General features: G+C 45.6%; 2 protein-coding genes across 2 annotated transcripts; both read right to left on the bottom strand.

Annotated features, from left to right (window-relative positions):
- Nucleotides 1-2,914: 2,914 nt before the first annotated feature.
- LOC139695611 (actin, muscle) lies at nt 2,915-7,762 on the bottom strand. The gene is made up of 5 exons (XM_071594412.1): nt 7,651-7,762; nt 6,238-6,392; nt 4,524-4,902; nt 4,307-4,414; nt 2,915-3,924 (listed from the first exon to the last, which is right to left on the bottom strand). The coding sequence occupies exons 2-5, from the start codon at nt 6,361-6,363 to the stop codon at nt 3,407-3,409; spliced, it is 1,131 nt and encodes a 376-aa protein (XP_071450513.1). The 5' UTR covers nt 6,364-6,392; nt 7,651-7,762; the 3' UTR covers nt 2,915-3,406.
- An 8,741-nt stretch (nt 7,763-16,503) lies between these two features.
- Nucleotides 16,504-21,351, bottom strand: LOC139695607 (actin, muscle). The gene is made up of 5 exons (XM_071594407.1): nt 21,240-21,351; nt 19,827-19,981; nt 18,113-18,491; nt 17,896-18,003; nt 16,504-17,513 (listed from the first exon to the last, which is right to left on the bottom strand). Exons 2-5 carry the CDS (start codon nt 19,950-19,952, stop codon nt 16,996-16,998), a joined length of 1,131 nt encoding a protein of 376 aa, XP_071450508.1. The 5' UTR covers nt 19,953-19,981; nt 21,240-21,351; the 3' UTR covers nt 16,504-16,995.
- Between the last annotated feature and the right edge of the window lie 438 nt (nt 21,352-21,789).

Raw genomic sequence — 21,789 nt, 5'->3', positions numbered from 1 at the left:
TATATGTGATGGATGTTAAAGATATATTAGGAGTGTTTGGTAGAGAAATACTTATTCCTTCCCTATTCCCTGCTGCCATTTCCACTCACTCCTCTGATGCAATCCAGTTACATTAATAAGTAAAATAATTTATATTGTTTGAGCATTGACAAAAACATATTACTTAAGGCTTATAGCACATTTATTTCCTACTACTTGACTTCTTGTTTTCTTCGCTATTCAAACTTGGGTCTTCTTTTGGGTTCCCTTGAATGTTATGTTGGTCCAGAAATATTAAACCATGGTTCACTTAATGTTGCTCTAACATCGGCAAAAATATTCTTTCAGGTTTTTAAAATATTATTTTTTCTTTCTGTTCTTCTGAAAGTGCATCTGACCTGAATCCATTTGAAATTCATTGCCCACAAAATTTAAAAGTTGATATGTATTAGGTTTCTTGGACATCAACAAGAATTCTTTTCCCAAGTTAAGAAAAACATTTACTTTTTTGAAGAATTGTTTTCCTCCTTCTCCTAGCTTACATCTGTTCAAGGATTCTCACAGGATGTGGTCACAGTTTATAAGCAGTAAAAAGCAACATGATTCATGCTCAATGCAACAATTTCAGAGTGTAAAAATCATTCGCCTTGACTGGCATCCTGGTCAAGGCGAATGATTTTTACACTCTGAAATTGTTGCATTGAAAATGCTCCTTAGCGGATGACTCCGTTAAAAGTTACTGTTGCGGCATCTCCCGCAGTTTCTTTGGAATTTGTCAAGATATAAACAGCCTAAGTGTTTAAAAGTTGGCTTTAACTTCGTGGGCTGTGGCGCGACGTGCACGACTAGGAATGCCTGTGACATTGTGTGTATGGTATTTCGTCACAACATCTTGTTCCTTTAAAAGCCCCAAAATTTCAGAGTTTAAGAGAACGCCTCAATAGCTTAACTGGCTAAAGCATTCGACCGGATATTGAGGGATCTGGGTTCGGATCCCAGTCAAGGTGAATGATTTTTACACTCTGAAATTGTTGCAATGAAAATGCACATTAGCCGGTGACTTTGTTAAAAGTTACTGTTGCAGCATCTCCCGCAGTTTCTTTGGAATGATTCATGCTGCTTGACTTTGACAACATTGTTTTCAATAGGAGTGTAGGACATTTTCCTTTTTCTAGGATTGATTATGCATCCAGCTCCAGCAGACTTTTCCCCCTGTGTACCCTTGAATAATGACTCGGTTGAAAAAATACAGGTATAAGCATTGACAGATTATATGCTCCTGAGCTGTTGACAGAAATTTAAATTCATGTTTGTGGAAAACATTTTTTTTCTTGACTCATTGTTTTCCATATTCTCCTTTCCCACTTTATAACATGGGTTTATTCAAAAGTCAACACGGAAAACATAACTTGAAGCATACATGTACATAAAGAAATATACATAAAATACATTAAGCCTTCATGCTAAGTGAATAGTAGTTCAGTAAGCAGAGTGCTTGACTATTTACCGAAGGGTTTGATTCCCAGGCATGCCTCTCTGGACACCCTCAGCTTCCCCCAAATTGTGCGTTTTTTTGGGGACCAGATCTTCCTGGGAAACCATATCCAGCACAGGGAAAGGAACTGGCCTCCTTACCATGCTGAGGTGTGAATTTCGCAAAGCGTACAGGGCATAAAGTTGGGTCAACTCTACCATTACCAATAAAACCGAACTTAAGGTTGCTTATTGTGGATTTATACGATACAATTATGCATAGTGGATTGTAATAACCTTACAATCAATAGCCAATAACTGCTGCAGCGACTCGATCCTTGGACCAATCGTTGGACCGAGTCACGACCGGCAAACAGTACTGGGAAGATCATTTGCCCGATTTGGCTGCATCGGAGAAAAACCGCCAACAGCTTGTTCGCAGGAGGTCCCGTTGTCCCCGTTTCATCCAATTTTAGCTCGCCGCCTCCGACGACGTCGAACCCAAAACCTCAGCCCGCCCACGGCTACCTCTGAGCTAGATTAGGCACATATCGTATTGGCGCGTTGTGTGGAATTCATTTCCCCATGCTCTGAAGAACCTGTCGCTTCAATCTGCAGCGGGTTCAATGCAGACAGAGCCACAGGCGAATGTCGGTAGAAGGTCCAACATCAATTGTTGCCCTCCACTCTAGAATTTGTGGAGACGGGGTCAAATTGGCTCGACTTCTCTTTGCCTCGATTGACGAATGAGAATTTTGCGTGAGAGGGTGGAGGACATCTTCCACCAGCCGGACCATTTCGGCCTCCCCAAGCATTTTCGTCCTCAGCGCGGATGTTCTCCTCACCGCTGGTCCTCAGAAATTACCGTTTACGGTGACCGAGATTCCAACATTAAAAGGGAGAAAATATTGCCGATGGGAGTTCATCGTTGGCTTTCTGTGATCTATTTGCTGGCCGAGTGTCTCGCGGAATGGCATCAGGGGAATGACGAAGGTTCAAGCAATGATGAAAGAAGAAGCTACTGGTCAGAGTAAAAAATCCCCCAGACAGACCAGCCAGTCTTTTTGATCATATTTCCATGCAAGTACGACTGAGATATACGTGAGATCCTACTCCTAATTGAATTGTTCCCAATTATTACCACCAACAATATGATCACCGTGCCTCTCTGGCTCAGAAATAATCGTCTCCCTGCTTTTGTTTCCACCTTGAGCGGGTAGGTCACTCGGGCTTCGCTGTATATCATCTCGATGTCATGTAATGAAATACACGCCACTGGCAATTGGCGGTACCTACTAATATTTCGCATTTCCTTCCGTGGAGCCACATGCGCATCGTGGGACATTGGTTCGCACATTTTAGGCGTTGTCTTGCGAATTCCGACCGACTGGAGTTGGAGGGGGTAGCAATCAATAAAAACTTTTTCAGGATAATTTTTTGTAATTCATTAATATGTAAACCATTATAAAGAAAGCCCCTTTATTTCTATTCACATGTTCTCAATATGAGCATCCATAACAATATTCGTACAAAGGCGTCATTCTCAACAAGACCACTGTTGGTATCTGGCACTGGTATACATACTATGAATAATATTTTAAATTATATCTTAAATACAAATATTATCATCTTCATAAGGCACGATCTTTGCTGAATGTGAAAATAAAATGGATAAGTTACAAAAGTTTTTAACATATTATGAAGAGCAGTATAGCATTTGTTCTTTGACCCTTCGGTGGGGGCGTGAGTGACAATTTTGAGTTGATTTGTACGTTTCGGGAGAGACCACAGCGGCAGCCCTTTCGAAGCTGCTTCACCCCTGGCGAAGGCGGATGATTGTTCCCCAGGGTCCCGCCACCCCTCACTCCTCTCCCCCGTCGCCTCCAGATGGTCCATGGCAGCCGCTGGTGTTGCTGGATGTAGCCGGTGAGGGGCGGGACGGAGCTCAGGCTGTTTAGAAGCACTTGCGGTGGACGATTCCAGGGCCGGACTCGTCGTATTCCTGCTTGGAGATCCACATCTGCTGGAAGGTGGAGAGGGAGGCCAAGATGGATCCACCGATCCATACGGAGTACTTCCTCTCAGGGGGAGCAATGATCTTGATCTTGATGGTTGATGGAGCAAGGGCGGTGATTTCCTTCTGCATCCTGTCAGCAATACCAGGGTACATGGTGGTGCCACCAGAGAGGACGGTGTTGGCGTACAGGTCCTTCCTGATGTCAACATCGCACTTCATGATGGAGTTGTAGACGGTCTCGTGGATACCGCAGGATTCCATACCCAAGAAGGATGGCTGGAAGAGAGCCTCTGGGCAACGGAAACGCTCGTTGCCAATGGTGATGACCTGTCCGTCAGGCAACTCGTAGGACTTCTCGAGGGAGGTGGAGGCGGCGGCGGTGGCCATTTCCTGCTCGAAGTCCAGGGCGACATAGCACAACTTCTCCTTGATGTCACGGACGATTTCACGCTCGGCTGTAGTGGTGGAAAGAATGAAAATTTGAAGGGAGAGAGTCAGAGCGGGAGGAGACGAGAGGGACGCGACGCGACGCAATCGGGTCGAGGACGTGAAAGGGTGAGCGAGACTCGGTCGCGGAAATGGGCACTTTGAATGAAAAAAGTCCTGAAAAGGACCCGTCGACGTTTAATGGCGCCGGGACCTTTTCCTCTAGCAGCGTTCACCAACGTGCTTTGGAGAGGCACCGGAACAACAGGAGGAGCGGATCTCTTAAGCGATCCGTCCTTTGAGATCGATTTAAACTGGGGAATCTTATCGGGAGCATCGAGTTATTTTTAACCGTTACAGTCACCGAGGTCTGTATGGCGTCTTTTTTCTTTCGGGTCAGGATTTTCTTACCAGTGGTGGTGAAGCTGTAGCCACGCTCGGTGAGGATCTTCATCAGGTAATCGGTGAGATCGCGACCAGCCAAGTCCAGACGGAGGATGGCGTGGGGAAGGGCATAACCTGTAAGAGGAGGGAATGGTGATCATGGATCGATCTGCTGGAATGCGAATGGCAATGGCTAGTGCAATTTCATATCTATTCCTTTAGAGGTTGTCAAAAAGGAACGAACCTTCATAGATGGGGACGGTGTGAGAGACACCATCTCCGGAGTCGAGGACGATACCGGTGGTACGACCGGAGGCATAGAGGGAAAGCACGGCCTGAATAGCCACATACATGGCTGGGGTGTTGAAGGTCTCAAACATGATCTGGGTCATCTTCTCGCGGTTAGCCTTTGGGTTGAGGGGAGCCTCCGTGAGCAGGATTGGGTGCTCCTCGGGGGCGACTCGCAGCTCATTGTAGAAGGTGTGATGCCAGATCTTCTCCATGTCATCCCAGTTGGTGATGATTCCGTGCTCGATGGGGTACTTGAGGGTGAGGATACCTCTCTTGGACTGGGCTTCATCTCCTACGTAGCTGTCCTTCTGACCCATACCCACCATGACTCCCTATGGTTCGGAAAAGGGAAGAGAGAGAGGCCCAACGGGTCAGAGACGTCGACGAGGTCCATGGCGGAGTTAGTAGACGTGAGGGGGCTGGGGAAAGGGCCGGGCCTTCCGGCCGAGCAGTCAGAATGGGACGGTTTTTTGGTGACGGAGAAAGGCATCGATGTGATCGGACGGAAGAGAGGGCGCGGGGACATGGCTTTTCGGAACGGACCGATGAATGGCTAACCGGATGCATTGTCAACGGCCATGACTACAATCGAATGAGTTAGAGAAAATGAAAGGAGGATTTCCAATGATCCGAACGGCCTGTATTTACGTTGGTTCGTTTCCATCATTGGGGGAGGAATGAGAAATAATGAAAACGCTTGCGAATGGTGCTTGATGGAGGCCGAGACTCCACCAGCGGAAGCAGGGCGGCCGCGGGCCAGCCCGGGACGGCTAAAGGATCGAGTGAGAGATGCCTGGTAAGCGAAGTCATCCCGACTAGGAGGAGTAGAGGAGGAGGATTGCTTAAATGAGAGCGGAGCTTCAATAAAACAATTATGAAAGATCAGTTGAATATAGTTCTCGTAAGATTTTACTATTTTCATCTGATCTGTTGGTTAGCGGGGGTGGGGGTCATGGAATTGTCGAAAGAGAAAAGAGAATGTATGTGTAAGGGTAAATAAGACGTAAGTTTAATAATCAAGGTTGCCCAACTCTGAAAATATTCTCGAGGTCGGCGAAATGCTCGGAAGGGGGCTCGGGGGGAGGGGCCTCTGGGGGAAGGGGGCTAGGGGGGAGGGGCCTGTGGGGGAAGGGGGCTAGGGGGATCGGGCCATGCGGGCTCCTTCGCGTGTTTCTTGGAGAGGGGTGCGGGGGAAGGGGGGAGGATGGAAATAGGGGGACGCGGCTGAGCGCCATGGTCCTCCCCGAGGAAGGCGGAAATAACCGCGGAGAGAGAAGGATGGGAGGTAAGTCTCTGGGGGAGGGAAGTGTGGGGCGGGAGAGGGGGTTGGGGCGAGGAAGGAGCCTTTTGGGGTGCTTTTACGCGGAATGGCTGGCGGGCGCTGTGGAACCACATGCCCGGATTGAATTTTATCCCGTCTGCATCGGGGATATGTAGGAATCTGGGCTCGTTTCATGTTGAATTTGAATTGGGTGCGATGAAACATGGAGAGAGATGGGGTTAAATGAATGAGGAAATCTGATTGAATTGGCTGGGAGATCCTCTCACTGGCAGAGGTTGAGCAGGACGTTAAAGCTTAGAAGAAGCGTCCGATTCAAAGTTTCCTTTGCACCATTAGTGGGTTGGGAGGTTTTGGTAGGCTGTGGAGTAAGGAAGCGGAATCTCACCTGGTGACGGGGTCGGCCGACGATGGATGGGAACACGGCTCGTGGGGCGTCATCTCCGGCGAAACCGGCCTTGCACATGCCGGAGCCATTGTCCACCACCAATGCGGCAACATCGTCGTCACACATGTTGGAAGTTTTGTTGTTGTCTTGTCAAGCTGCGAATGAAAGAGAGCAAAAGGGCTGGAGGTTAGACAACGGGAAAAAAACCTATTACCGTAAATATTAAATAAAGAATGAAATGTGTAAAAGTATCGTGCGAAAACTAAAACGCAGAAAAAAATTAGAAACGGAAATCTAAAGTTGATGCTTTATGAAATTGGCTCAGCTAAAACAGGAACTCAATTCTTTTCCACGTTGATGATATTAGAAATGAAACGGAGCGTTACTCCCTATCTCCTTGTTAAGTAACGGCGGAGAATTGCGGTCCGAGTGAAGGAATAACAACGTACCTAAAATTACTTCCCATATTTTCGAATTCTCCAAGTTAAATTTAAACCCGTCCTCGACTCAGGGACTCATCCTACAACTAAGCCTTGTTGGAGTATAATAATTTTAATCGACCCTCCCATTTTACCACGGGAAGTTGAGGTAGATTCCCAAGTGCCTGCGAAGTATAAATAGAGTCCGCCCCTTTGAGAATGATCTAAGCCGGATCGCTGAGAAACCAAGCCATAATGAAATATCCTCCCATGCTTCGTTTCAACTTCATAGAAAGTACATCGCTGTTATATGATGCAATCGGTTCGAAAGTTTAACCAATGAAAATGATTAAATGAATCCTCCAGCCCTTCTCGAAAAGTTCAAAAAATGAAAAGTGCGGCTTCACACACTCAAGCCCCCATTTATTTTTGAAGGGAGGCAACCGAGTGAGTTAATCTCCCCTCCCCCGACTCTCCCCCGTAACCGCTCCCTGGACAAGGTCGATCCGCATAAACTCCAGGATCCCCAACAAAACTTCACCGAAATACTAACGATCCCCCGCAGTAAACCATCACTAGTGCAATCACAGGAGGCCAAAGAGTACGGAAAGCGTTTCGCGAGCGAGAGTCGCGTTCTAATCCAGCGAACCGGCTTCAACTCTCACTTATTCCGAGGGTGAAACAAAACAATCCAAGCGGGCGCAATGGCGATGAGAAGGGGCTCGCTCCGGCAGGAGTCGCGCCTTCGACCCCTCGCCAACTCGAAGGCGTCGAGCAGTGAGATCGCGACTGCGAGTATCCAATAGGGAGAGGCCTTCCTTCCAAAGCACCTTCACTCCGATCGCTCACTTACGAGGCACCCCACTTGGTCGGGAAACCAAAGATTTCCCCGGTCGCACTCCCTCCAACCGCCGCACTTCCCCAGCAAACCCTCTAAAATCGTGCTCGATCCCCGTGCTCCGGATAAAACGGAAAATCGTCCGCCTCTACGTACCCTGGTAGATCCTTGAGCTCCGGCGTGCTCGCTTGCCTTGCTTCGAGTGATCCGCTGAGGGCGGGAGCAATCTATATGTATGCGCGGCCGCCCGTTCCCAAAATACCCCGCGCGCCAAAGATGGGAATCTCTTGGGACGAACATTTTTTGTCAATATCCCAGCAACATAGACCGTATCACTTTTTTATTTCTCTCTACCGGGAATTTTCTAGGGCCTAATACGGTAGAGGGTAGGTTTGAGAGAGAAAAATAAAACTAATCTGGATTAAAACTAATGTGTTAAATACTTTTTAAGAATAACTCTTAATTTTCTAGGCAATAGAATGGAAATGAAATTATTTTTTCTAAACGACAGGCAATTCGAAAATAACCGTATGGTAAGTTCTGGGCTTGGAAAGGAATATAAAAAGAACCTTAGGAGATAATTTATACTCTAATTATATAGTAAAAATTATTTTCATCGATTACCGAGGAACATGAACCCTGTAATATTTTAATTTTTTTAAGCCAAAACTATCTTTGAGAGGAATCTCTGGGACGAGGTGTAACGGAAAAACTACGATTTTAACCATTTTAGTAGGAAAACATATTGTTTCACAGAACTTAGTAAAAATATTCATCGATGAATGTATTGCGAGTAGAATAAAGCGTGCCACTTTGAAATTATCCCAGACTAAGATATTTTGAGGCTTAAATGTGTTCGTGGAGGACGGATCTGTTTCGACTAAGAAGAAAAGACAGAGGAATTGGAAAAACATGAGTGTTTTGCTCACGTAGAAATAAATTGTGTCGAAGCCTATGCAAAATGAAGAATCTCAATTTTGTAATTTTCTTGATCGAGGCCATATTCGAGGGCATTGATGGCGGAGAAGTTTTCTTGGGCATGGAGGGGAAGACGAAGTCTAAAAAGGATACATGAATGTTCCAAATACCAAAGGAAAAAATAAAAGGAAAATGTTCGTTAACAAGGAACTAGTTGCTAGTTAAATCAATTTTTCCAGACACAGAGACTACATTCCAGGGCGAAAAAAGATAAGTTGAGATATAACATTGAGAGACAAGAAATAAAATGTCTATATAGATAAAGAAATAAAATGTCTATACATAAAAATAAATGTCTATAGAAATCATTTACTTTCAAGATCTGAGCAAATGAAAATCATATGAAATTTTAGGTTTTCAAGGCGGAGGTAGCCTTAGAGGTGTGGCTGAAAAGATACGAGGTCTGTTCAAAAAGTATCACGAATTTTGAGTTTTCGCGGGTTAGGTATATTTGATTTTCTATTTTTTGTGGCGTTATGTTGGTACTTATTTCTCTCACTTATGCCGAAAAGTTTGGCCATTTTAAATCTTCAGTTAATTGATGACAGCTGCTTTGCTTGGACGTGTTTTGGCTTGTCTTCGATTTTTGCCTGTTCCCAAATATGGATCAAAGGATCTGTATCAAATTTTGTGTGAAAAACGAAATTAAGCGCGCGAACGCATTACGAATGTTGACTGTGGCATATGGAGAAGCTACCTTTGACCGAAGCAACGTTTATCGGCGTTGCAAAATGTCCTCAGAGGGCAGAGAAGATGTGAACGACGAAGAGCGTGCCGGACGCCCGAGCACATCAATAACAGACGAAAACATTGATGAAGTGAAGAAAATAGTATTGGCCAATCGTCGAATCACCGTCCGAGAAGTTGCTGAGGAGCGAGTCATATCGATTGGCTTTCGATATTTACTAATGATTTGGGCATGACACGGATCGCCGCGAAATTCGTGCCTCAATTCGTGCTCAATTTCGACCAAAAACAGCAACGCATTAACATTGCTAATGAGGTGTTGGACTCAGTCCGCGACGACCCAAATTTTCTCCAGAGGGTCATAACTGCTGACGAAACTTAGGTTTAGGGTTATGACGCGGAAACTAAAGCTCAATCATCCCAATGGAATCTGCAGCCCGAGCCAAGACCGAAAAAAGCGCGCTAAGTTCGGTCGAATGTGAAAGTTTTGCTTACAGTTTCCTCCGATTGCAGGGGCGTGGTGCAGCATGAGTTCTTGCCGCATGATAGAACGGTAGAAAGGAATATTACCTGCAAGTTATGCGCAATTTGCGCGAAGCAATCCACCACAAACACTCGGATTTGTGGGAGAACAAATATTGACTTTTGCACCATGAAAACGCCCCTGCTCACACATCGTTGTTTGCGCGCGAATTTTTTGCCAAAAACAGCACACTAATGATGCCGCAGCCACCTTATTCCCCAGACCTGCCCCAGTGACTTTTTCTTGTTCCCGAAACTGAAGAGGCTCATGAAAGGACGATTCTACGCTACGATTGACGAAATAAAGACTGCATCGAAGAAGGAGCTGAACAAGATCACAAAAAATGATTTTTTTTGAAGCGCTTCGAGGGTTGGAAAAAACGTTGGCACAGGTGTATAAAATCTAATGGGCATTACTTTGAAGGGGAAAAAATACATAATCATGAATAAATAAATGATTTTTGAAAAAAACACAAACATCGTGATACTTTTTGAACAGACCTCGTATAACCATGTTCCTTGAAGAAATAACTTATATCCTTAGGAAAAATATCTGGTCAATTTCCAAGAAACTTATAGGGTACCAATTTGTTAAGTATACGTATTCCAGACCAAGACCAGTTTCCAGAGGTCTATTTAGGGTAGAGTTGGAAGCAGTTACCTTGGATATATTAGGACAAATGTTTTTCTAAATCTCAAACAACATGGAGCATATCACATGGAAACTTTCCCATTAAGTGACCACATTATAGGAGACTCTTGGAGTAGAGGTGAAGTGGGAGATGGAATAAAATAAAGAGCCTAGAAGAAGAGACCCAATGTTCCAAATGTGTTAGAAATAGTTGTTTGTCGAAAGCAAACAACACAAGGTGTATCACTCTAAAATTTTCTAGACCAAGTACATTGTCTTGAACCCTAGGGGGGAAAGTGTTGATCCTTGTTAAGGAAGAAAACAATGAACCAAGTATAAAAATCTATTTTATATAAATTCGATTAGTCATTAGAAACAAAATTGAAAGACATTATTTTTGGTACTTCTTTTTATTTTTCAACATGCTCTCCCTTTCGTAAGATACACATTTCTCGGCGGTTTTCTTTTTTTAAGACGCTCAAAAAGAAGGATTTTGGAGTGTCCTCAAAATAGGAATAGCGATTACCAGCTCGTTGGCGTGAGTCGTTTTCTGCCGTACCATTGCCTTAAGCTTGGAAACTAAGGTCTCACTGGGGGCAAAATCTGGTAAATACTGTGTGCAATGATTTGAACTTCAATTCCACAATTTTTGTCACCGAAATTGGGGAGGTGTGCATTATCTTGAAGGCAAAGAATTTTTTCCGTTGCCCACTGAGGACCTTTTTCTTAATTTCTTCGCTCAACTTGTGCAATAACGACGAATAATATTCCCAAAAATGTGTTCTTTTTATTGTAATTGGTATGTATGATCCTGCATACATCCAAAAAAACCATGGCCATCTCATTGTCCGCCAATTTCACTGTATTCGCCTTCGTCGGGACCGGATCGCCTTTATTAACCCAATTTTTCGAATACTCCTTGGCCTCTTAAGTTTACACCAATACATCCGTTTCATCCACAGTTATCGGTGTATCGACACAAAAACTCGTCAGGATTGTAACAGAAAAGCGCTAAATCGACCAAACGATTGCGTTTTTTCTCCACTGAGACCAAACGTTGCATCCATCTTGCCGAGATTCCTTCCAAATTCGATTTTTCGTGCAGATTTGAAATCACTTCACCTTTTGAATTGCTTGGGCCTCAAAGAATTCTCGAACATTGATTCGTCGATAACTCAAAACTATAGCGTGGATTTTGTCAATCATTTCGGAGGAAGTCCCTTTTACTGAACATCCCGAACAATTAATTACAAATAGCAATTTTCCACAAAAATAAAATTTAATGCGACCTAAATATATATTTAATGCGACCTAAAATATTTGTAATTAATCATGATATTCCACCATATCACGCCTGAAACGTCTCTTTTTATCCCGAACAATGTTCACCTCTTGTGGATGAACGGCCACGTTTCAACTCATTTACCGAATTGTAAATATTTGCAAACACAGGAGCAGTTGTGCCACGAAATTTTTTCCACTCGGCTTTAATCTCCTTCGGTATAAAGCCTTTTAAATAGAAGTCTATTAAACACTTCTGCACTGAACAAAAATCGTTTTTTCCCGTTTGTCTAAATGAACCAAATTTTGTTGCTTCAATTTACAATGCAAATGCAAGGAGCATCATATCTTGGAATTTCTATGAACATATTGAAGAATCCACGTAGCAGCCAAATGGGTGAACTGTTTTATTCGATGTTTTCAGGCTCAATTTTGTGGAAATCCATCATCAGTTGAGTAAAAAAAACAATGTATCTTTCCACTAAATTTTCTATTTGGTACAACCAGTTTCGACGCCCATGCGTCGGAACTAGTTGTACCGAATAGAGTATCGGAGGATGACGCCGATGCGTTGAAATTAGTTGTACCGAAAAAAAAAGTTATGTGGAAAGATACATTGTTTTTTTTTACTTCAGTGGGGTGAACTGTTGCTTGATTGTCGTTCCGGTGCATTCCTTGTACGATGTCTTGGAGCAAGGAAGAATAATTTTTAAAGGGGTTTAAACTAGCCCTTCCTTTTTATGTAGTGGAAAAAGTCCCTAGTGCGTCGAAATTAAATTTAGATTCCGCTTTTACCACTTAACCATACCTCACCAAATTATTAGTTTTTTACACAAATGAATCCATGAGGTCAATCACAAAATTTGCACGAAGTGTCAAGGGTACATTAATTTACTTGCATCCATCGCCGGCAAGTGACCTCTTACCTAGAATTAGCGTCAGGTATATTCTATATAACTCGTCTTAGAGCTATTTTAGGAGTGTATCTCTATATGGTGCGAACATAGTTTGATCACTTTCGTTCTTGAGTTTGCCAAGATTTTCACTTTTGAACATGATTTTAAATTCGGATGACTTACAGTTAACATAACAAAATAGTCTGTATACCTGCAGGACAAAAGAGGATGTATTCCAACTGCCTTACGCTGGCCATTCTATGAAATGTAACCCATTATTGTGGATTGTTCTTTTTAAAGAGGGCGAATAATACCTTTTGTTTCCTGGAATCAATCGTCTTCGTTTTAAAAATCATTTGCCACCTTCCTTTACACCGTTACATTTTATAATTGCTGGCATTTCCATTTACTTTTTTTGAGTCCTATTGATTTCTCCCTTTCTCCTAGCTTACATCTTCTCAAGGAGTCTCTCAGGATGTGGTCACACTTTAGAAACAGTAAAAACATTTTTTTCCATAGGCATGTAGGATATTTTTCTAGGATTGTTTATTGCATCCAGCTCCAGCCTCACACTTTTCCCCCTGTGTACCCTTAAATGTTGACTCAGTTGGGAAGAAATAAGCAGTGACAGATTTGATGTTCCTAAGCTATGGACATAAATTTTGTTTCATGTTTGCAGAAAACATTTATTTTTCTTTTTGGCTCATTGTTTTCCATTTCCTCGGATCACCAAGAGATTATTCCAATGCCATATTATATTTGAATAACGAAAAAGTGATATATACTTTGTTACTTGAACAGAGACATATTTTGTTTTGTCAGGTATGAAGTACATTACTATTTTCTTTTAGCCTCACTATTTTCTTTGTTCTTTCATGTCTGATCAAACCTGTGTTTTGCACTGAATGTCGTCTCAGCCTGGAAGTATTAAGAGTGGTATATATTTTGATACTTCGACACATACAAAATGGTTTTGCTCAAGTGTAGGGCTCATTTTTTTTCTTCAAGATTCATTTACTCTTCCTCTACTCCTTCCTTTACTCATACTCTTCCCTATCCTCACCTCTACAAAAAGTGTCCCTATGGTCATGGTTTAAAAATATTAATGGTAGACATGGTTTGGCTCATGTTGCATGGATATGTGCTATATACCATAAAAATGGTATCAATTTAATAGCAACAAACCATGAACCATTGTTTAATTTTTCTCCACCAACACAAGATGCAAGCGGACTCAACGGGAGGGCTGAGGTTGTAAAAGAAAGAAAATAAGTCTATGATTAAGACAAAATATTTTTTAATATAGCTTGGGAAGCATACAAATTTTTGCCATTATACAAGAAATGTGCATCGTTTTATTTTTTAATAATAGTCTAGTTCTAGGGGAGGAAATAGAGTTTTGAATCACACACGGAAAATTACTTCTCGAGGTTCAATTTTTTCTTTCCGTTTCATTTCAGATTTCGATTAATTAAACCCGCAATATTCGAAGGAAACTCTGGGAAGGTTAGGCTGGATAAGAAAGCAAGCGCAGGGCTTAAAAGAATAAATGCGATATTGTGCACAAGACGGGAAAATATTTGGCGGTTAAATAACTTAATAAGTGTTGCTTGATTACTTCTAGAAAAATACGCAATTGGCCCGTGGGGAAGTTAGGACGTTCGAGCTGGATTCCAACGACGATGCTAGAGTAGCATTTATTTTCAAAATGACATTGAGAAACTTGTTTTTTGTGTAAACATTAAAAAGTGAGGGGGTTATGAACTTAAATGGACGATGATCTTTCAGGGGGACATCTGTGAATGGCGAGGCTGAAATCTAAAATAAGATACTAACACAAAAAGAAACCTATTATCGACTTATGTACGATACAAAATGTACTTACCAGCGAAAATAATGTCCGAAAAACATGAAGAAAGTCAGTGTTTCCTTTTTGTTGACGAAGACAACATTTGTGGAGATTCCAGGGAGAGAGGGGAATTGAGAAAGGAGGGGAAGAGAAGGGCCTGGGAAAGAAGCGTATAGCAAAACATAACTCGAAGCGAAAAATGTAGGTTAAATACGTTCAGCCTACACGTTAAGTGAATAGGTCTCCAGTGATCAGAGCTTTTGACCATTGGTCAGAGGGCATGGGTTCAATTCCCGGGCATGCCCCTCTGGACACCCTCATGTTCCCCCAAGCTAGGCGTTTTTTCGGGCACCAGATCCTCCTGGGAAACCATATCCGGCACAGGGAAAGGAACTGGCCTCCTTACCATGTTGAAGTGTGAATTTCGCAAGGCGTACAGGGCTTAAAGTTGCGTCAACTCTAACATTACCAATAAAACCGAACTTAAGATTGCTCACTGTGGATATATGCCACACAATTATATACCATAAACACAGTAATCAACCCGAAGGTCGGTTTAGTAGGTGATGGTAGAGTTCACCCAGTACTAAGCCCTATACGGCGTGTGACATTCACAATCTTTTTAGAGTCACAACCAATAATGATTCAAATTTTTTCCTTTTGCATCCGGACAAAGCACACCTGTACACTCAGCCAAAGAAGTTCGAGATGGCATCCTGCGTTGCCGTCCTCCCTCTGGGCGCCACGGTGGGTTTTTTTAAAGCTGATCGACCGATTATGCGAGATTACATTTATGTGAAATATAGTGCGGTTTATTTAGCACGGAGAACGAAGTATGGATTGAAAAAAACAGTCTCTGAGCCTCGATGCTCAAAACTTCGATCATTTACCATAATTTCTGACCATTGGAAATGTGGTTTACAGCCACCTACTGCTTCGGGGATTGATGTGAAACTGCGAGAGATTGTATTCTCACGCGTATGTAGTGGATTGCAATAACCTTACAATCAATAGCCAATAACTGCTGCAGCGACTCGATCCTTGGACCATTCGTTGGACCGAGTCACGGCCGGCAAACAGTACTGGGAAGATCATTTGCCCGATTTGGCTACATCGGGGAAAAACCGCCAACAGCTTGTTCGCAGGAGGTCCCGTTGTCCCCGTTTCATCCAATTTTAGCTCGCCGCCTCCGACGACGTCGAACCCAAAACCTCAGCCCGCCCACGGCTACCTCTGAGCTAGATTAGGCACATATCGTATTGGCGCGTTGTGTGGAATTCATTTCCCCATGCTCTGAAGAACCTGTCGCTTCAATCTGCAGCGGGTTCAATGCAGACAGAGCCACAGGCGAATGTCGGTAGAAGGTCCAACATCAATTGTTGCCCTCCACTCTAGAATTTGTGGAGACGGGGTCAAATTGGCTCGACTTCTCTTTGCCTCGATTGACGAATGAGAATTTTGCGTGAGAGGGTGGAGGACATCTTCCACCAGCCGGACCATTTCGGCCTCCCCAAGCATTTTCGTCCTCAGCGCGGATGTTCTCCTCACCGCTGGTCCTCAGAAATTACCGTTTACGGTGACCGAGATTCCAACATTAAAAGGGAGAAAATATTGCCGATGGGAGTTCATCGTTGGCTTTCTGTGATCTATTTGCTGGCCGAGTGTCTCGCGGAATGGCATCAGGGGAATGACGAAGGTTCAAGCAATGATGAAAGAAGAAGCTACTGGTCAGAGTAAAAAATCCCCCAGACAGACCAGCCAGTCTTTTTGATCATATTTCCATGCAAGTACGACTGAGATATACGTGAGATCCTACTCCTAATTGAATTGTTCCCAATTATTACCACCAACAATATGATCACCGTGCCTCTCTGGCTCAGAAATAATCGTCTCCCTGCTTTTGTTTCCACCTTGAGCGGGTAGGTCACTCGGGCTTCGCTGTATATCATCTCGATGTCATGTAATGAAATACACGCCACTGGCAATTGGCGGTACCTACTAATATTTCGCATTTCCTTCCGTGGAGCCACATGCGCATCGTGGGACATTGGTTCGCACATTTTAGGCGTTGTCTTGCGAATTCCGACCGACTGGAGTTGGAGGGGGTAGCAATCAATAAAAACTTTTTCAGGATAATTTTTTGTAATTCATTAATATGTAAACCATTATAAAGAAAGCCCCTTTATTTCTATTCACATGTTCTCAATATGAGCATCCATAACAATATTCGTACAAAGGCGTCATTCTCAACAAGACCACTGTTGGTATCTGGTACTGGTATACATACTATGAATAATATTTTAAATTATATCTTAAATACAAATATTATCATCTTCATAAGGCACGATCTTTGCTGAATGTGAAAATAAAATGGATAAGTTACAAAAGTTTTTAACATATTATGAAGAGCAGTATAGCATTTGTTCTTTGACCCTTCGGTGGGGGCGTGAGTGACAATTTTGAGTTGATTTGTACGTTTCGGGAGAGACCACAGCGGCAGCCCTTTCGAAGCTGCTTCACCCCTGGCGAAGGCGGATGATTGTTCCCCAGGGTCCCGCCACCCCTCACTCCTCTCCCCCGTCGCCTCCAGATGGTCCATGGCAGCCGCTGGTGTTGCTGGATGTAGCCGGTGAGGGGCGGGACGGAGCTCAGGCTGTTTAGAAGCACTTGCGGTGGACGATTCCAGGGCCGGACTCGTCGTATTCCTGCTTGGAGATCCACATCTGCTGGAAGGTGGAGAGGGAGGCCAAGATGGATCCACCGATCCATACGGAGTACTTCCTCTCAGGGGGAGCAATGATCTTGATCTTGATGGTTGATGGAGCAAGGGCGGTGATTTCCTTCTGCATCCTGTCAGCAATACCAGGGTACATGGTGGTGCCACCAGAGAGGACGGTGTTGGCGTACAGGTCCTTCCTGATGTCAACATCGCACTTCATGATGGAGTTGTAGACGGTCTCGTGGATACCGCAGGATTCCATACCCAAGAAGGATGGCTGGAAGAGAGCCTCTGGGCAACGGAAACGCTCGTTGCCAATGGTGATGACCTGTCCGTCAGGCAACTCGTAGGACTTCTCGAGGGAGGTGGAGGCGGCGGCGGTGGCCATTTCCTGCTCGAAGTCCAGGGCGACATAGCACAACTTCTCCTTGATGTCACGGACGATTTCACGCTCGGCTGTAGTGGTGGAAAGAATGAAAATTTGAAGGGAGAGAGTCAGAGCGGGAGGAGACGAGAGGGACGCGACGCGACGCAATCGGGTCGAGGACGTGAAAGGGTGAGCGAGACTCGGTCGCGGAAATGGGCACTTTGAATGAAAAAAGTCCTGAAAAGGACCCGTCGACGTTTAATGGCGCCGAGACCTTTTCCTCTAGCAGCGTTCACCAACGTGCTTTGGAGAGGCACCGGAACAACAGGAGGAGCGGATCTCTTAAGCGATCCGTCCTTTGAGATCGATTTAAACTGGGGAATCTTATCGGGAGCATCGAGTTGTTTTTAACCGTTACAGTCACCGAGGTCTGTATGGCGTCTTTTTTCTTTCGGGTCAGGATTTTCTTACCAGTGGTGGTGAAGCTGTAGCCACGCTCGGTGAGGATCTTCATCAGGTAATCGGTGAGATCGCGACCAGCCAAGTCCAGACGGAGGATGGCGTGGGGAAGGGCATAACCTGTAAGAGGAGGGAATGGTGATCATGGATCGATCTGCTGGAATGCGAATGGCAATGGCTAGTGCAATTTCATATCTATTCCTTTAGAGGTTGTCAAAAAGGAACGAACCTTCATAGATGGGGACGGTGTGAGAGACACCATCTCCGGAGTCGAGGACGATACCGGTGGTACGACCGGAGGCATAGAGGGAAAGCACGGCCTGAATAGCCACATACATGGCTGGGGTGTTGAAGGTCTCAAACATGATCTGGGTCATCTTCTCGCGGTTAGCCTTTGGGTTGAGGGGAGCCTCCGTGAGCAGGATTGGGTGCTCCTCGGGGGCGACTCGCAGCTCATTGTAGAAGGTGTGATGCCAGATCTTCTCCATGTCATCCCAGTTGGTGATGATTCCGTGCTCGATGGGGTACTTGAGGGTGAGGATACCTCTCTTGGACTGGGCTTCATCTCCTACGTAGCTGTCCTTCTGACCCATACCCACCATGACTCCCTATGGTTCGGAAAAGGGAAGAGAGAGAGGCCCAACGGGTCAGAGACGTCGACGAGGTCCATGGCGGAGTTAGTAGACGTGAGGGGGCTGGGGAAAGGGCCGGGCCTTCCGGCCGAGCAGTCAGAATGGGACGGTTTTTTGGTGACGGAGAAAGGCATCGATGTGATCGGACGGAAGAGAGGGCGCGGGGACATGGCTTTTCGGAACGGACCGATGAATGGCTAACCGGATGCATTGTCAACGGCCATGACTACAATCGAATGAGTTAGAGAAAATGAAAGGAGGATTTCCAATGATCCGAACGGCCTGTATTTACGTTGGTTCGTTTCCATCATTGGGGGAGGAATGAGAAATAATGAAAACGCTTGCGAATGGTGCTTGATGGAGGCCGAGACTCCACCAGCGGAAGCAGGGCGGCCGCGGGCCAGCCCGGGACGGCTAAAGGATCGAGTGAGAGATGCCTGGTAAGCGAAGTCATCCCGACTAGGAGGAGTAGAGGAGGAGGATTGCTTAAATGAGAGCGGAGCTTCAATAAAACAATTATGAAAGATCAGTTGAATATAGTTCTCGTAAGATTTTACTATTTTCATCTGATCTGTTGGTTAGCGGGGGTGGGGGTCATGGAATTGTCGAAAGAGAAAAGAGAATGTATGTGTAAGGGTAAATAAGACGTAAGTTTAATAATCAAGGTTGCCCAACTCTGAAAATATTCTCGAGGTCGGCGAAATGCTCGGAAGGGGGCTCGGGGGGAGGGGCCTCTGGGGGAAGGGGGCTAGGGGGGAGGGGCCTGTGGGGGAAGGGGGCTAGGGGGATCGGGCCATGCGGGCTCCTTCGCGTGTTTCTTGGAGAGGGGTGCGGGGGAAGGGGGGAGGATGGAAATAGGGGGACGCGGCTGAGCGCCATGGTCCTCCCCGAGGAAGGCGGAAATAACCGCGGAGAGAGAAGGATGGGAGGTAAGTCTCTGGGGGAGGGAAGTGTGGGGCGGGAGAGGGGGTTGGGGCGAGGAAGGAGCCTTTTGGGGTGCTTTTACGCGGAATGGCTGGCGGGCGCTGTGGAACCACATGCCCGGATTGAATTTTATCCCGTCTGCATCGGGGATATGTAGGAATCTGGGCTCGTTTCATGTTGAATTTGAATTGGGTGCGATGAAACATGGAGAGAGATGGGGTTAAATGAATGAGGAAATCTGATTGAATTGGCTGGGAGATCCTCTCACTGGCAGAGGTTGAGCAGGACGTTAAAGCTTAGAAGAAGCGTCCGATTCAAAGTTTCCTTTGCACCATTAGTGGGTTGGGAGGTTTTGGTAGGCTGTGGAGTAAGGAAGCGGAATCTCACCTGGTGACGGGGTCGGCCGACGATGGATGGGAACACGGCTCGTGGGGCGTCATCTCCGGCGAAACCGGCCTTGCACATGCCGGAGCCATTGTCCACCACCAATGCGGCAACATCGTCGTCACACATGTTGGAAGTTTTGTTGTTGTCTTGTCAAGCTGCGAATGAAAGAGAGCAAAAGGGCTGGAGGTTAGACAACGGGAAAAAAACCTATTACCGTAAATATTAAATAAAGAATGAAATGTGTAAAAGTATCGTGCGAAAACTAAAACGCAGAAAAAAATTAGAAACGGAAATCTAAAGTTGATGCTTTATGAAATTGGCTCAGCTAAAACATGAACTCAATTCTTTTCCACGTTGATGATATTAGAAATGAAACGGAGCGTTACTCCCTATCTCCTTGTTAAGTAACGGCGGAGAATTGCGGTCCGAGTGAAGGAATAACAACGTACCTAAAATTACTTCCCATATTTTCGAATTCTCCAAGTTAAATTTAAACCCGTCCTCGACTCAGGGACTCATCCTACAACTAAGCCTTGTTGGAGTATAATAATTTTAATCGACCCTCCCATTTTACCACGGGAAGTTGAGGTAGATTCCCAAGTGCCTGCGAAGTATAAATAGAGTCCGCCCCTTTGAGAATGATCTAAGCCGGATCGCTGAGAAACCAAGCCATAATGAAATATCCTCCCATGCTTCGTTTCAACTTCATAGAAAGTACATCGCTGTTATATGATGCAATCGGTTCGAAAGTTTAACCAATGAAAATGATTAAATGAATCCTCCAGCCCTTCTCGAAAAGTTCAAAAAATGAAAAGTGCGGCTTCACACACTCAAGCCCCCATTTATTTTTGAAGGGAGGCAACCGAGTGAGTTAATCTCCCCTCCCCCGACTCTCCCCCGTAACCGCTCCCTGGACAAGGTCGATCCGCATAAACTCCAGGATCCCCAACAAAACTTCACCGAAATACTAACGATCCCCCGCAGTAAACCATCACTAGTGCAATCACAGGAGGCCAAAGAGTACGGAAAGCGTTTCGCGAGCGAGAGTCGCGTTCTAATCCAGCGAACCGGCTTCAACTCTCACTTATTCCGAGGGTGAAACAAAACAATCCAAGCGGGCGCAATGGCGATGAGAAGGGGCTCGCTCCGGCAGGAGTCGCGCCTTCGACCCCTCGCCAACTCGAAGGCGTCGAGCAGTGAGATCGCGACTGCGAGTATCCAATAGGGAGAGGCCTTCCTTCCAAAGCACCTTCACTCCGATCGCTCACTTACGAGGCACCCCACTTGGTCGGGAAACCAAAGATTTCCCCGGTCGCACTCCCTCCAACCGCCGCACTTCCCCAGCAAACCCTCTAAAATCGTGCTCGATCCCCGTGCTCCGGATAAAACGGAAAATCGTCCGCCTCTACGTACCCTGGTAGATCCTTGAGCTCCGGCGTGCTCGCTTGCCTTGCTTCGAGTGATCCGCTGAGGGCGGGAGCAATCTATATGTATGCGCGGCCGCCCGTTCCCAAAATACCCCGCGCGCCAAAGATGGGAATCCCACGGGACGAGGGACGGATTCGTCTCGGGGAGCGAGCGCGGCGGCGGCCGCCTTCCCCCCCTCTCCATTGGGGGGCGCCGGGGGGTAAGGGGATGGCGGGGGAGGGAGGCGGGTGGTGGGGAGGGCGCTTATGCCCTTTAATGGGCATTGGTGCCGCCTCGCCTCGCCCCTCGAACGCGCTGTTCCCGCGCGCTAGGTGGGGACCCCGGCCGCGAGCCGCTCGAGTCGCCGATGCCGCCGCCGTGTCAGCGGCTGGTTCAGCGATTGTTCGTTCGGCGTGGAGTAACAACCCCCCCCTTTTGGGGCAATATCGGAGGAATCCCAGCGCTTGCGGGCAGTTATCGATCCGATCGGAAAGAGTCGCTTTCCAACGAGTTAATTTGAAGTTTTTCCATCCTACCTGAGTCAATTTCAAAATTT

Source organism: Hetaerina americana, unplaced genomic scaffold (genome assembly GCF_022747635.1).
Source record: "Hetaerina americana unplaced genomic scaffold, ioHetAmer1.1.p SCAF_60, whole genome shotgun sequence".
NCBI classification, from domain to species: domain Eukaryota; kingdom Metazoa; phylum Arthropoda; class Insecta; order Odonata; family Calopterygidae; genus Hetaerina; species Hetaerina americana.
Note: the sequence above shows the minus strand (reverse complement) of the source record. Positions and strands in the feature narration are given on the sequence as shown.